The sequence below is a fragment of the Nyctereutes procyonoides genome, unplaced genomic scaffold (assembly GCF_905146905.1).
Source record: "Nyctereutes procyonoides isolate TBG_1078 unplaced genomic scaffold, NYPRO_anot_genome, whole genome shotgun sequence".
NCBI classification, from domain to species: domain Eukaryota; kingdom Metazoa; phylum Chordata; class Mammalia; order Carnivora; family Canidae; genus Nyctereutes; species Nyctereutes procyonoides.
This window is the reverse complement of record NW_026575126.1, coordinates 59,509,973-59,525,628: the sequence shown is the minus strand read 5'-3', so window position 1 is coordinate 59,525,628 and position 15,656 is coordinate 59,509,973. Positions and strand designations below refer to the sequence as shown.

Genomic DNA, 15,656 nt, shown 5'->3' with positions numbered 1-15,656 from the left:
CTCAACCTCGTATGATGGGGGGGGGGGCGGTTCTTTCCTGCTTCTGTGTCTTAAAAATCAGGACTTTCACAAGTAGAGCGGTTTGGAGGATAGAACAGGAACTCATCATCACATTTTAAGCCCGCAGAACCTGTGCAATTGCTGTTCTTTCATTTTTTATTTTTATTTAAAGTCACCTCTATTCCCAAGGTGGGGCTCAAACTCCTAACCCCGAGGTCAGCATGTTCCACCGACTTGGGCCAGCCAGGCGCTCCCCACCCTTCCTTGGGCTTTTTTTTTTTTTTTTTAATAAATTTATTTTTTATTGGTGTTCAATTTGCCAGCATATGGAATAACACCCAGTGCTCATCGCATCAAGTGCCTTCCTTGGGCTTTGATCCCCATTCCCACCACGGACTTAACATTCGCATCCCTCCCCGCCGCTGGCTTGCTGCGCTCATAACCTCCAGAGCGGGCTGCCCCTCCTTCCGGTTAACTTCCCGCTGGCCCGGTCGCTCCTCCGCCTCCCCGCTCGTCCCCCGCTGCCTGCAGCAGTCCTGGCTCGCGGGCCCGGCAGCGCTAGCACGTGCGTGAGCGGAAGGGCTGTAAGGCTCCACGAGGGCAGAGGCTGCGGGCCACGGACCCCCGGCCCGGAGCCCGGGGCGTGGAGGGCGCGCGTAGAGGGCCTCCCTGCACATCTGCGGAATGAATGAACGGGCCGCCGAAGTGAAAGGGAAACCGCCCCTTTACTAAGATGGCAGGCCCGGGCCCTTTACCAACATGGCGGCCGGCCCGCGTGGAGGGGCGGGGGGCGGGGCCGGCGGGGGCGGGGCCGGCGGGGGCGGGGCGGCGGGGGCGGGGCCAGGAGGGAGCCGTCAGGTGCGGCTCCGCCCCGCGCGCCCCCCCCCGCCTCCCCTCCCTCCCCGCTCGATTCCGGATTGGTCCGGTTCCAGCGCCGCAGCCCGGCGGCCGCGCCGTGGGGCCGCGCCGGGCGCTCGCCACTTCCGGCGCGTTGGGGCTGTTGGTCGGGGGCGGCCGTGCGGCGCGAGCGGGCGGCTCCGGGGCGGGCGCGCGCAGGGATGCTCCGGGGGGCGGCGGCGGCCGTGTGGGCTGAGGCGGCGAGGACAGCGGGGGCCCCCGGGCCTCGCCCGTGAGCCGGCCGCCGAGGCCCGTTCAGCCCCCGCCTCTCCAGCCTCCGGGCCGGGCCCGCAGCCGCTTCTGAAGGCGGAGGCCGGGAGCCCCTGCCTGGGCCCGGAGCGTCCCCTCGGGGGTCGGGCCCGGGCGGGGGGCCCCCCCGTCCCCGAGCCGCTGCCCTCCGAGCCCCATTTCCTGCTTTTTTTTTTTTTTTTTTCAGTTTCCTCGGGGAGGGGCGGGTGGGTCTAGATGAATCGTTCCCGGGGTCCTCGATGAGGCGGGCCGGGGGGCCGCGCTGTTTTTAGAGGGTCCCCGCGGGGCCCGGGCGGGGCCGCGGCCGTGTCTGCTTGGGTGGGGGACTTCCCGATCCGGCCTGGACCATGACCTGAAGTGTGCGAGCGGGACGTGTCCGGAGCTCGAGAGCCAGCTCACCTGAGCCGCCCCTCCCCCGGCCAGCATGGTAAGTGGGGTCCGAGCCCCCTCTCTCCCCGGGGCGGGAGCGGGCCCCGGGACTGCTGAGCCATCGCTTCTCCCCGGGGCGGGGAGAGGCGCGTGCCGAGCCCGGCAGTGACACATGCGTGCAGGCTTTGCAGCCCCGGCCGGCTCCGCGCTCCCATCCCCCCTCCCCCTCCCCCCCCCCTCCCCCTCCCCCCCAGGGATGCCTCAGGACTGGGAGGGACCTGGAAGCGCAGCAGGCACTACCCTCGGGTCCGGGGTTCGCCTCTCCCGCGGTGCAGCTGGTTTGACAGGAGCCCTCCTGGGTTTACGGAGGGCCTGCGCCGAGTGGTTGGCTGGTGTTGCTTAATGAGCCCACCGGCGCTCTCCCGAAGTGGGGAGACCGAGGCACGGAGCGACCGACTTACCCAGCTCAAGGTCACTCAGGTGACAGAGGCACGATTGGGAACTTCGGCAGTTTGACTTCAGAGCTTCTGTTAGACACAGCACGGAGTTGGATGGGGTCTTGCTGTCGGTTTATACCGAAGGAAACACGGGCTTTGTGATTTGCAGCGGTCACTTATCCGGATCGTTGCAAAGTCAGGAACAGGAGTGTGTTGTTTGGACTCCCCAGTGTGCTGCTGTTTCTGCCTCATGCTCTGGCCCTTTCCCCGCTCGTGCCTGGAAAACTCATCCTTCCACATTCAGCTCAGAAACCACCTCTTCGCTTTCCACGCTTTTTCGGACCCAGAGACACTCTCAGTACTCCCTTAGATTTGTGTACTCACATCTGCTTATTAAGCTTTTGTCTTTATGGTCATCATTGTTTCTGCACCTTGTCTCTCTGCAGCAGTAGGTTCAGTTCCCTCAAAGATGAAATTGTCTGAATCTTTTTATCTGCCCCAGCCCCTGGTACATGGTAAGCCCATGGGGGAGCGGTTGATTGCACGGCCTGTGTCTGAGCACCTCCAGTGAAGGAAGTGTTCTTAAGGCTGTCCATTTTACCCCTGTCAGAGATTTAGTAGAGAAAGGAACATAGTGATGACATCTGTGATGGAGATGTTTAGGCCGGTGGGATTTCTATTTCTTTTAAATTTTTATTATTTTTATTTTTATTTTATTCTTTTGCCAGTGGGATTTTTAAGACATTCAAGTGTTGTGTTAGGTTCTGGGCATAAAAAGAAGGCCCGCAGTCATGGCCCTTTGTCCTCATGGGGTCACAACCAGTGGGGTAAAATAGACCATGAATGCTGAGCAGCACCGTGTAGTAGATAATGTATGTAGTGTAGTGGCAGATAGGTTAAGCTCTCTGTGTCCCAATTTCCTCATCTGTAAAATGTGGTGTTAGGAATTCCTTAATGAATAATCCAAAGGTATGATTGGACGTTTAGTGAGTGATGAAAGTAGTACTCTACAGTATTCCTTTTTCCATTTACTCTTTCAATTAATTTTCTTGCTTCTTTTTAAGTTGTAAAATACACAGAACATAAAATATACTGTTTTAACCTTTTGTAAGTGTTACAAGTCAGTGGCATTAATTATAGCTGATCAGTTGAACAACTCGGGGGTCATGGGCACTGACCCCCGTGCAGTGGAAAATTGCGTATAACTTTTGACTCCCCCAAAACTTGAATGTTTGTTATTCTACTGTTGACCAGAAGCCTTACTGGTAACATTAACTGTCGATTAATATTTATTTTGTGTGTTAGATGTATTATATACTGTATTCTTAACAAAGTAAGCAAGAGAAAAAGATCATTAAGAAAATCATAAGGGGGCAGCCCCGGTGGTGCAGCGGTTTAGCACCGCCTGCAGCCCGGGTTGTGATCCTGGAGAACCAAGATTGAGTCAGTCCCACATCAGGCTGTCTACATGGAGCCTGCTTCTCCCTCTGCCTGTGTCTCTGCCTCTCTCTCTCTCTCTCTCTCTCTCTCTCTCTCTCTCTAAATAAATAAATAAATAAATAAATAAATAAATCTTTTTTTTTTAAAGAAAATTATAAGGAAGAGAAAATACATTTACAATATGATGCTTTGTTAAAAAAAAAATCCAGGTATAAGTGGACCTGTGTGGTTGAAACCCATGTTGTTCAAGGGTCACACTGTACATTCATATATTGTTGTGCTTCCATCCCCAGAACTTTTTTCATTTTGTAAAACCGAAACTGAACAATAACTTCATTCCCTTCTCCCTCATCCCCTGGCGACCATACTCTATTTACTGTCTCTGTCAATTTGAGTATTCTTGAGTATCTCATCTAAGTGGAATCATACAGTATTGGGTCTTTTTGTAAGTGGCTTATTTCACTCAGCACAATGTCAAGTGTGTTGTAGCATGTGTCAGAAAGCCCACTTTAACGCTGAATAATGTTCTGTTGTGAGTATATACCAATTTTGTTTATCCATTCATCTGATGGACACCTGAGTTGCTGCTTCCACCTTTGGCTGTTTTGAGTCATGCTCCTTTGAACAGGGGGGTGTACAAATCTTCAGTGAATTTTTTTTTTTAAGATTTTTAAATTTATTCATGAGAGACACATGGGCAGAGACAAAAGCAGAGGGAAAAGCAGGCTCCCTGCAGGGAGCCCGATGCCAGGCTCCATCCCAGGGCCTGGTGATCATGAGCCGAAGGAAGAAGCTCAACCACTGAGCCATCCAGGTGCCCTCTTTCAGTGAATTTTAAGTTGCCACTAAACACCGGGCTCTGGGGAATGTCGGATAAGAAAGCAGAGGAGCTCCTCCCTCCAGGGAACTTGCTAGGAATGTTGCTTTAGGACCTCTGGGCAGAATTTTATTGGTTTTTGACTCAGCCAAGCACCCTTGAATTCAGATTTCATTTTAATTAGCAATCAGAGCATTATGAATATGGCCACTTTTGAGCAATCATTGTAAAGTAGTTGACTTCAGATTACAACGTACATTTTTTTCTTAGGGGTAAGTTTTGAGTCAGGGTTTTTGTAAGCTAGACCTCACATGCTTAAGCACACAGGGGGTGGCCACAGTGGCTGTGATGAGAATAGGACCTGCTAATCATGTCCTTTCTTCATTACTGACACCGGGGGTTCATATCCTGTAGGTGTCCCAGGGTCAGGGGTGTGGGTGGGGCAGGGCTTGTCCCCAGAATACAAGGAAGCTGTTCCCTGGTGTGTATCTTACAGGAGGAGGCGGCGGCGGCTTTCCCTGAGATCACATCTCTTTAGTCCAGGAACTTTTTCCTATTTCTTACTGACTTAATATTTTTACTTTTAAGAGTATTAGTTGACACGTTTGAGCCTTTTGAGTGCATGTGTGTGCACAAACGGGGTGGGGGAGGGTCAGAGGGAGAGGGAGAAGGAGACTCCTCGCTGAACAGGGAGCCTGATGCATTGTGGAGTTCTATCCCGGGTCCCTAAGATCATGACCAAAGCTTAAGTCAGACCCTTAACTGACTGAGCCACTCAGGTGCCCCTATTTGAGCCTTTTTTTTTTTTTTAATTTGAGCCTTTCTAATGTCTGTAAAACTTCAATCCGAATGAGGTAAAAATGGTGTAATATGATCAAACTACCATTTATCATGTGTCTTTTGTAAGGTAGCTGTTTCTCATTTGTTCATTTTTCTTATAGTCACTCAGTATCTTTATCTGCTCTGGTTAACCAGACCAACCCTGCTAGGTTATATTATGCCAGTTTTTCCAGAGGGGGAGGTGACAGACCGACCAGCTGTAGGATACCTGGGTGGAGCCACATTTGGACCAAGGCACTCACTCCAAATCTTGCGTTTTTGGCAGGATAGATCTTCCTCAATTTACAGTGGGGTTATGTCTCGATGACTTATGGGGACATAAGATATTTCCATATCTTGATCTTATGAAAGTTTCAACTATCACTGCATTTCATATACTTAACCTACCAAATATCATAGCTTAGTCTAATTTACCTTAAATGTGTTTAGAACATGTAAGTTAGCCTGCAGTTGGGCAAAACCATCTCACACAAAGCCTCTTTTATAATAGTGTTGAATATCTCATGTCATTTACTGAATAATGTACTGAAGGTGAGGAACAGAATGGTTATAGTTGTATTGGTGGTTGACCCTGGTGATTGTGGGCTGATTGTGAGCCGCAGCTGGCTGCTGCTGCCCAGCATCATGAGAGAATTTCGTACTGCATGTCCCTAGCCTGAGAATAGATCCAAAGTCAGAATTTGAAGTATGGTTTCTATTGAATGTGAATTGCTTTTGCAGCCTCCTAAAGTCAAACCATTGTAAGTTGGGGTGTATCCATACATGTGCAGATCTTGCGTGGAAGATCATGGAAGATGATTGGGAGTGTCATCCAACTCTATTTTGTTTGGTTCTGAGGTAGATAGTGATGAGGGCTGGAGAGTATGGACATTCCTGTTCCTAGAAGAACAGTTTAACCTGGAAATTTAGAACCAGTTAAAAAAGAGATTTCTAAGGGCGGCTGGGTGGTTTAGTGGATTAGGCATCTGACTTAGGGTAGGGTCATAATCTCAGGGTCCTGGGATCAAGTCCTGTGTCTGGCTTCCTATTCAGTGGGGAGTCTGCTTGTCCCTCTCCCTCTGCTCCTTCCCCTGCTCGTTCTCTCTCTCTTTCTAAACTAAATAAAAATCTTTTTTTAAAAAAGATTTATTTATTCATGAGACAGAGAGAGAGAGAGAGAGAGGCAGAGACACAGAGACACATACAGAGGGAGAAGCAAGCTCCATGCAGGGAGCCCGATGTGGGACTTGGTGTGGGACTCGATCCCGCGTCTCCGGGATCCGGCCCCGGGCTGAAGGCAGTGCTAAACTGCTGAGCCACCCGGGCTGCCCAAATCTTTAAAAAAAAGAGATTTGTCGTTGCAGTACAGAATTACTAGAACAGCTATACTGTAACTACATTTTATTAGATTATCGGGTTTTGTTGAATTCCCATGGGTTCTTTTTTTTTTATTTAAAGATTTTATTTTATTTATATATGAGAGACACAGAGAGGCAGAGACACAGGAGAGGGAGAAGCAGGCTCCATGCAGGAAGCCTCATGTGGGACTCAATCTCGGGACTCCAGGATCCTGCCCTGGGCCAGAGGGCAGGATCCTGCCCTGGCTAAACTGCTGAGCCACCCAGGCGTCCCAAATTCCCATGAATTCTTAAATGATATAATATCTTAGAGGTTCCCACTACTCTGAAAAGTTCTTCTTCTTTTTTTTTTTTTTGAAAAGTTCTTAATATTGAATGAGCTGTTGGTTATTATGGAAATTATGTGCAAAACCAAGTTCTTAAATTAGTGTTTTTCTAGTTGTTTGGAAAAACTGCTTTGGTTACAAAGACTAATGTTTGAATGTCCCCTTCTGTGACATTCCTGATAATGAGTGGTCCCTATAATGGAGGCAAAATCAGACCTTAGTTTTGGCCACTCAAATGGTATGTCTTCCACTTGTTCATCAATGGTGTTACATGATGCCGCATGCTGTAGGAGGCATGAAGAAGCCATGGTGGTGTGGGGAGATGCCAAGGAAAGGTTCCGCAGTACTCAGAAGTTCTGTAGGCAGTCACATAGTTAGAGCTAGGCCAGGAGGCTGGTTCCATGATCAAGAAATGACTTTAACAGCTTTTGAGAAAATTAGACATGCATGGTTCAAGTGATGGAATTACTTTACTGGTAAAGTAAACAAAAACACAATCTGTAATGTATAGAGAAGTAGTTCTTTACAATAGGTGAGAGCTTTTTAGTGCCTCAGTTTATTTTTTATTTATTTTTATTTTTTTTTAAATTTATTTTATGATAGTCACACAGAGAGAGAGAGAGGCAGAGACACAGGCAGAGGGAGAAGCAGGCTCCATGCACCGGGAGCCCAACGTGGGACTCGATCCCGGGTCTCCAGGATCGAGCCCTTGGCCAAAGGCAGGCGCCAAACCGCTGCGCCACCCAGGGATCCCCAGTGCCTCAGTTTATTCACTTGTGAAATAATTTATTGATCTATGTCAAACTTATAATCGTAGGTACTGTGGGTACAATATAATAATACAATAGTTAATATTTATAGAGGTTAGATTAAGCCATGTATTTTACATATGTTAACTCATTTACTTTTCCAGACAATGCCAGGAGGTAGAGACTAGTTTTATTTCTCATTTTATGAATGAAAATGTTCAAGACCCTCCTACACTGCAACTGCATGATGGACCTGGGATTCAAACCCAGGCAGTTTGGCTCAAGAGTCAGCAGAGTCAGAGCTCATAACTGTTAAACTTTGCCCCGAGACGGTTAGCAGTGCTCTGTTTTCTAGGAGTCAGTTTAATGAGGCAGATGAGACTATTTTCAGGCTGTTCGAGAGGCTGTAATGAGGGTGATAGTAGAAGAATGCATTGGTACAAAGGTAGCCTATCTGAGATAGACTCACTGAGGAAGAGGGGCCAAGAAAGTTTTCCCAGGAGGCATATTTGAGTCTTGAAGGGTTAGGAAAAGTTGTTTGCAGATAGTTACAAAGATCAGATACATATCAGTAAAGATCACAAAATCATAGATGTCAAGGGAAAAGTGAATGAATTAACATTTGTTGAGTTCTTAGAACTTTTTAGGGCTTCAGGTACTTACAGGACACAAACAGTTTATGTCTTCCCATGGTAAATATCTTTACTGCTGCTACCCAGATCAGCGGCTGCTCCATTTCTTTGTTCCCCTTTTCAATAGAACTCCAGGGGATAGGGCTCTCTGATTTCTCACCTTCCATTCTAGCTCATGAATCAAGGTCCCTCGCTGCGGGTACTCCAGGTGGTGGTTAGTTCTCAGGTCCTCTCCAGAGCATCCACTCCTTCATATCCGCTTTACTTCTTTTTGTAGCGTTTACTTTATGTATTTATTTAAAGTAAGCTTCATGCTTAACGTGGGACTTGAACTCATGACCCTGAGATTGAGTCGCGTGCTCTACTGACTGAGCCAGATAGGCCGCCCTGTGTAGCATTGACCATTTTTAAACATTTTACATACATAACGTTATTTATGAGATCTATTTTTATCTCCTTCGGCCAAAATATTGACTCCGTAAAGCTAAGGATCTTCACTTTGTTCATTGATGTGTCCCAAGAGTCTGGAACAATTTTTGGTACAGGAGACAGGTATGTTGTGGAGGTCTTGATGTTCAAAGAGGCCTTTAGAAGGTGGGAGTAAGCGAGGTTCCCTATGATGAACAGAACTTGCAGAGAGAGGATATTTCAGAAGAGAAGGGCGGAACTACTATAATGTTCAAACCATTGGCTAGATTGGTTTGACTGTGGTGGGTTTTGTCAAGTAGCGGTAGTTGGAGAGAAAGCCATAAAAATAGTTAATGGCTAGATTTTTGGAGGGCCTTCGTTACTACTCTAGGGAGTTTGGTTTTGTGGGCTGGTTTTTCCTACAAGGAAAATGAATCCATCTGCCTTGTAGAGGTTACGTTGGTATGGGAAACTGATGGGACATATTATGTGTATGGATGTGACAAAAGTTGGTTTTTGGGTGTGGAATTAGGGTGAGGAGAACTTGAGCAAGAGAGTTGTCCCTGTTTAAAAAAACTGATCCTGAAGTCAAGGGATAAAGAAAAGGGAAAAGCTCAAGCTGATTTTGGAAGCTTCTAACCTGGCAACTGGAAATAGGTTGTTTACTGAATTGGTGATTTGGATTTGGTAGGAATGGAGGAGATGACAGGTAAAGAAAGTGACAGGATGATAATAGATGTCGTTCCGTGAGGTGGGCCGTTGCTGCTGTGTTGAGGTGCAAGTGATTGGCAATGGGGTCCTGATGATTTTGTGAAGGTGGATTGTCGACATACCTATCCAAGTCAAGGAGGAAGATGTAACAGTACAGGGTGGGGTGAAGAGGGAGGGAGCTCCTGAGCTTGTAGCTACTGCATTCAGCCTGCACTTTTGACAACCCATGGCAGATTGCCCTTCTGTCTTCACTGCTTTTCAAGATCACCTATAACTTCTGTGTGTGGAAGCCAGTATATATGGCTTCTTTTCAGCCGTTATGCCATCTGATTTTTCCCTTTGGCCCTTGGCAACCACTAGACTTCTTTTCTTTTCTGAAACTTTTTTTTTTTTTTTGTTGTTGGCTCCCATGATATTACTGCCTTGGTTCAGTCTCCCTCGGTCTGTCTTATGGCTTCAGTTAGGATCTGTGTGCCATTGAGAGCTCAGCCCTACTTCCGTTGGCATCCACCTGAGCATCCTGTAGACGTCAAATTAAACATGTCTAAACCAAGTCCATCATCTTCCCCTCAGGTTAGTGCCTCCTCCCCTGTGCCCTGGTTCTGTTCATGACTTTATTCACTTGGATTCTCAAGTGGTAAACCTGAGTCATCTTTAACTTCCTCTTTGCCTTCAGTCCCCACATGTAGACTTGTGGATGCTCTGCTGATTTGTGTTCTGACCCCAGCCTTTCCTTCCATTTCTCCCCCACTTTGGTCAGGCTGTGTCTTTTGCTTTCACTCTTGGTGTCTTGACAGCTTCCATGTCTCCCCCTTGCAGTTCATCTTCTATATTCCTGCTAGAACCCCCTCACAGAGCTTAAGCGGGAGCATGTCATATGACCCCAAATCATTCAGAAATCATTCTGAGCAGAGAATCTCCATTGTCAGAGACCAAGTTGCTTTTTTTTTTTTCTTTTTGAGAGAGAGTGGAAGGGAGGGAGTAGGGAAGAAGACAAGGTGGGAAAGGCAGAGGGAGAGAGAGAATCTTAAGCAGTCTCCATACCTAGGTGGAGCCCCAACTTGGGGCTTAATCTCAGGACCCTGAGGTCATGATCTGATGTGAAATCAGGAGTTGGATGCTTAACTGACTGAGCCACCTAGGCGCCTTCAGAGACCAAATTTTTGGTCATCACAGAGTGGTGGAAAGCGCTAGAGCCCTGGATTTTCATAGTTTCACTCTTAGTTCTCTTGGTACAGATGCAGATGAATTATTAAATGCTTAAAGTGATTTATTTGGAATGTCTTTTAAAGACTTCTCAAATTATACCTGTTTTCTAGCCACAACAAACTGTCATTTCCAGAACATTGAGTACACTTCATACTTCTCTGCGTTTGTTCAGTGCTGTTCCCTCTGCTCTTCTGTCCTTTGCTTCATTTTCACAGGCCCTTTTGAGGGTTTCTGGCTATCATCTTTGATATAGTTAGGTTTTTTCCTTTTGGCTTTTATTATTTTGATGTATTTGTTTTTACTGTATAGGAATTAAAAGACTACGCTACATGCTTCTAGTAAGTGTCAAACAGTGCAGAAGTTTGAAGGGCACAGTGTGAGAGACTCTTCAGCTCCTGGACCCTCCATTCAGTCCCACTCCAAGCCTGTGGGTGGGGAGGATTAGTCCTTGCCTTTTTAAGAGTCTGTATCAGGGTGAGTCTCAGGCCTCTTTGCATTCCCAGTGCGCCTTAAGCATTCTGCAGATAGTGAGGCAGTCAAAAAGAGTCAGGTGTGAAAAAAAGTGCAATAAGGTCAAGGCAGGTGTTAGAACTTAGTAAATAACAATGATGGTATTTGAGGAGTGTGGTAAGATTGAAATAAAGGATGAATATAGTAAGCATCCTGCTTTCCCCAAAACTCATGCAGCCTGCACGCTCAGATTATGGCATTTTTCCCCTGGGCAGGTGGAGGCCCAGGGACAGATGAGGAGGGGAAGTTGTTACAAGAAATGCTGTGTAGATGCGTGTTTCAGGGGGAGGTTCCAGACACAAATTGCTGCTGCAAGAACTGCTGGGCTCAGTGGGGATTGGGTGTGGTGAGAGAAGAGTTGTGGATGCTGAGGAAACTCAAAGCGCAGAGGGAAGTGAGTTAGGTGCAGGAGGCTGATGAGAAAAGGAAGGAAGCTGGGGGTCAGAGGGAGCAAAAGGTCTACGTGTTTCATAATTACGCTCGGCACTTGACATTGTTGAGGGACCCTCGTATACACTGCATATGGTACCTCATTTAATGGCAGCCTTGCAAGGTAGGTCTTCTCTGTTCCCATTGTAAGTTTGGGAAGATGAAGGTGCTGAGACTCCGGGAAGGTAATGTAAAGAGCTTGACCAAAATTGCACAGCGAGTTGATAGGGATGGGACTCGGAGCCAAGTTTCTAACTCCACAGCTTATGTTTTTTCTGTATCCGTAGGTTTCTCCGTAAGCCAGTGCACATTTACACAGGCATATATACTTGAAATGTAGTCCACCTGGGTGTATTGTCCCAGGAAAAGTAGAACGTCTAGTCATCTAACCTTAAAATTTGTAAAACTGACTTCATAATTGAAAGGGCAAGATGGTAAAAATTTGCTGGTAACAGAAGAGATCCTCGGTATCCGCATAACCTCTAATGTGATAGGACAGGCATGGCTGTTGAGAGCATGGTGGTTGCTGGACCACATTACGGGGCATCAGCCGCAAAGAAGGTGGCTTGATTTCTTTATGCACTTCAGTTAAGTCCATTAGGTTTAGCTCATTTACATTGGAGCAGCCTGCTGTTTTGTGTGAAGGTTATCATAAAAAAGATCTCTGGTCTCAGACTCCCTGAAAAGGTAAAGGTATTTTATTAGCTAAATGCACCTGGGTACCCCCCCCCCCCCAAAAAAAAAACATTGGTTTCTAAATTGGCTCGTAATCAGACCTGGGAAGATTTATTTGTTTATTTGGAAAAGCGTAACGATTGGATGACATGTGCTTATTAAAAATCAAGTAGGGTTAAAAGGTACAAAGAACATTGGCAAAAAAAGAAATCATCCCAAATCCTAGTACTCTATGATTAATCTTACATAAATATCCGTATGTCTTTGTTCTTATGTATCTATCTGGATAAGTGAGATGGAGTCCTAAAATAAGTACTTGCATTTAAAAAGTGATCATGCTGGGGATCCCTGGGTGGCGCAGCGGTTTGGCGCCTGCCTTTGGCCCAGGGCGCGATCCTGGAGACCCGGGATCGAGTCCCACGTTGGGCTCCCGGTGCATGGAGCCTGCTTCTCCCTCTGCCTGTGTCTCTGCCTCTCTGCCTCTCTCTCTGTGTGACTATCATAAAAAAAAAAAAAAAAGTGATCATGCTGTTTTTTGGGATCATATTAGTTTTAAAATAAGGACAAATCAAAAAAATTTTAAAAATTTTATTTATTTATTCACGACACACACACACACACACAGGCAGAGACATAGGCAGAGGGAGAAGCAGGCTCCATGCAGGAAGCCTGATGTGGGACTCGATCCCGGAACCCCGGGATCACACCCCGAGCCAAAGGCAGATGCTCAACCGCTAAGCCACCCAGGCATCCCTTGAAATATTTAAATACAGAAAGTTGCAAAAAGAATACCAGGAGTCCCCAGTGGTGACATCATCTATAGCTGTGTGCAATATCAAAACCAGGAAACTGACATTGGTACGTGTTAGTTATTGACTAGACTATAGACTGTATTTAGTTTTCACCCGTTTTTAACCTACAGTCACTTGTGTGTATGGTTCTGTGCTGTTTAGTCCATGTATTGATTCATGTATCTACCACCTCAGTCAAGGTATAGAGCTGTCCCATCAGCATAGAAGACGACCATCAAGCCTAATACTGTCTTGTGTTTTAGCCTCCCTCCCCCTTTCCTAGCATCCACTCATCTCTTTTCTCTCTGTCCTAGCATCTACTCATCTCTCTTTTCTCTCTAGTTTTGTCATTTTGAGAATGGTGTATGAGCGTAGTCAGTATGTAACCTTTTGAGCTTGACTCATTTCACTAAGCATAGTGCCCTTGAGGTCACTTGAATTTAATAGCAGAAAAAGAAAACAAGTGAAGCTGAAAAAGGAATTGTCAGTTTTCAAATAAATCTGTGCTTCAATAATTATTAGCTCTTGATAAATCCCTATAGGTTAAGGAAAAAGATCATGAAAGGCATTAAGAGGATGGCATAATTTTTATTTTACTTATTTAATTTAATTTAATTTATTTTTTTTAATTTTTTTATTTATTTATGATAGTCACAGAGAAAGAGAGAGAGAGAGAGAGAGAGAGAGAGAGAGAGAGAGAGAGAGGCAGAGACATAGGCAGAGGGAGAAGCAGGCCCCATGCACTGGGAGCCTGACGTGGGATTCGATCCCGGGTCTCCAGGATCGCGCCCTGGGCCAAAGGCAGGCGCTAAACTGCTGCGCCACCCAGGGATCCCTATTTTACTTATTTTAAAGTAAGCTTTATGCCCAACATGGGGGTTGAACTCAATGACCCCAAGATCGAGTTGTCTGCTCTCTACTGACTGAACCAGCCAGGTGCTCCAAGAAGATGGCATTTTTAATAAATATATTTCATGTTTCAGTTCTAGGTAATATCAGTGAGCTTAATATTAGGAAAAATAAGAACATTTGGACTCCTCTTTACACCTTCTCATTCTTGGTGGTTATTCATAGTCTGTTCTATAACCATAATGTCTTTAGTATTTAGTTTTAGTTTTTTTGTTTTAAAGGATTCGGTGTTCCCCACTGGTTCTTTTAACTGTGGTCTTTCCATATCTGAAGTCTTTAATTCATCTTCCTGTTGGCTAGATTTTACTGTCAATTTTGATTGTCACTTAAGTGGTGAATTAAGAATGCCTACTTTTATGCTTAAAGGACATCTTGGCTAGGTATAAAATTCTTGGTTTGCACTCTTTCCTGCAGATCCTTAGATATTGTTCCACCATCTGGGGTTGAGTGTTTTATTGACTCTTTTAATCTATTCAGCATTAATTAGCTGATAATTTTTTTCAAAAGTTTATGGTTATTCTCTGAATTATTATTATTTTTTAGAGAGTCTCTTATTCATTCATTCATTCATTCATTCATTCATTCATTCATTCATTCATTCATTCATGAGAGGCACAGAGACATAGGCAGATGGAGAAGCAGGCTCCCTGTGGGAAGCCGTTGTGGGACTTGATCCCAGGACTCCAGGATCATGCCCTAAGCTGAAGGTAGTTGCTCAACTACCGAGCCACTCAGGGATCCCTTATTTCATGTTAGAATATGCCTGTTGTCCTTGTCCATAAATGGTAATACTCATGGGTCATATATTCTTTTCCTAAGAATTTTGTTGATATTTCTCCATTGTTTTCTGCCATTGAGTGATGTGTGGAAAAGGATGGTTAGCCTAATTTATATAGTGTTGTCCCTTTACCCCAGTTAGAGATAGCTTGCCTTTATTACATGGTTATTAGAAGAAATCTGTATTGAAGTTCAGTAACTCAATTAGGATATCTTTTAGTGTGGATTTTTTTTTAAAGATTTTATTTACTTATTCATGAGACACAGAGAGAAAGGTAGAGACACAGGTAGAGGGAGAAGCAGGCTCCATGCAGGAAGCCCGATGTGGGACTCGATCCTGGGACTCCAGGATCATGCCCTGAACCAAAGGCAGATGCTCAACTGCTGAGCCACCCAGGTGTCTCAGTGTGGATTTTTTAAAAAAAGATTAATTTGTTTTTTAGAGAGAGGGAGCAGGGGCAGAGGGAGAAGGAGAGAATCTCAAACAGACTCCCCACTGAGTGAAAAGCCCAATTTGGGGCTGGATTTCACAATCCTGAGATCACGATCTGAGCTGAAATCAAGAGTCAGATACTCAACCGACTGAGTGACCCAGGTACCCCACATGTGGATTAATTTTTTGTCATTTTGCCCTAGAACCCTAAATACCTAAAGGCCTGCCTTAAGGTATTTAGCTAATTCCCTAATGTTGGCTGTTTTAGATTTCTGGTGTTTGGTGCTAATGCTGTAATAAACACATTGAATATATCTTTGTCCGCTTTGTGAAACTGTATTAAAAGTCTCTAGAAGAATTGTGGGGCAATATCAGTTTTTACTCTCATTAGTAGAGTATTTCCTATTTCTCTGCCCTCTGGCTGACCATTAAAACTTTTTAATGTGAAAGGCGAAAATGGCACATCAGGCACATCATGTGTGAGCCTTTCTTTAGTTGTGAGTGAAGTGGAACATCTTTTGATATTTTATTGCCATGTGTGATTTTTTTTTTCCCCATGTCTGCTGACCATTCCTGGTCTCCTGATCTGTGTATATTTCTCAGTTGGGTCAGCCAACAATTTAAAAAAAATGTAATTTGGCTCTATTTTAGAATCAATAAAGTTATGTTTGGAATGGCTTCCACATTTGGTAGATGAATCTCATACTGCTG

The 15,656-nt window shown here is 45.5% G+C and overlaps 1 protein-coding gene across 1 annotated transcript in view; it reads left to right on the top strand.

The window, feature by feature from the left end:
• Positions 1 to 1,349: 1,349 nt before the first annotated feature.
• XPO6 (exportin 6) overlaps positions 1,350 to 15,656 on the top strand; it is a 101,830-nt gene continuing 87,523 nt past the window's right edge. Inside the window, exon 1 of the mRNA XM_055339985.1 lies at positions 1,350 to 1,573. Coding sequence (XP_055195960.1) covers positions 1,571 to 1,573 — 3 coding nt within the window. The 5' untranslated portion in view covers positions 1,350 to 1,570. The remainder of the gene's footprint in view (positions 1,574 to 15,656) is intronic.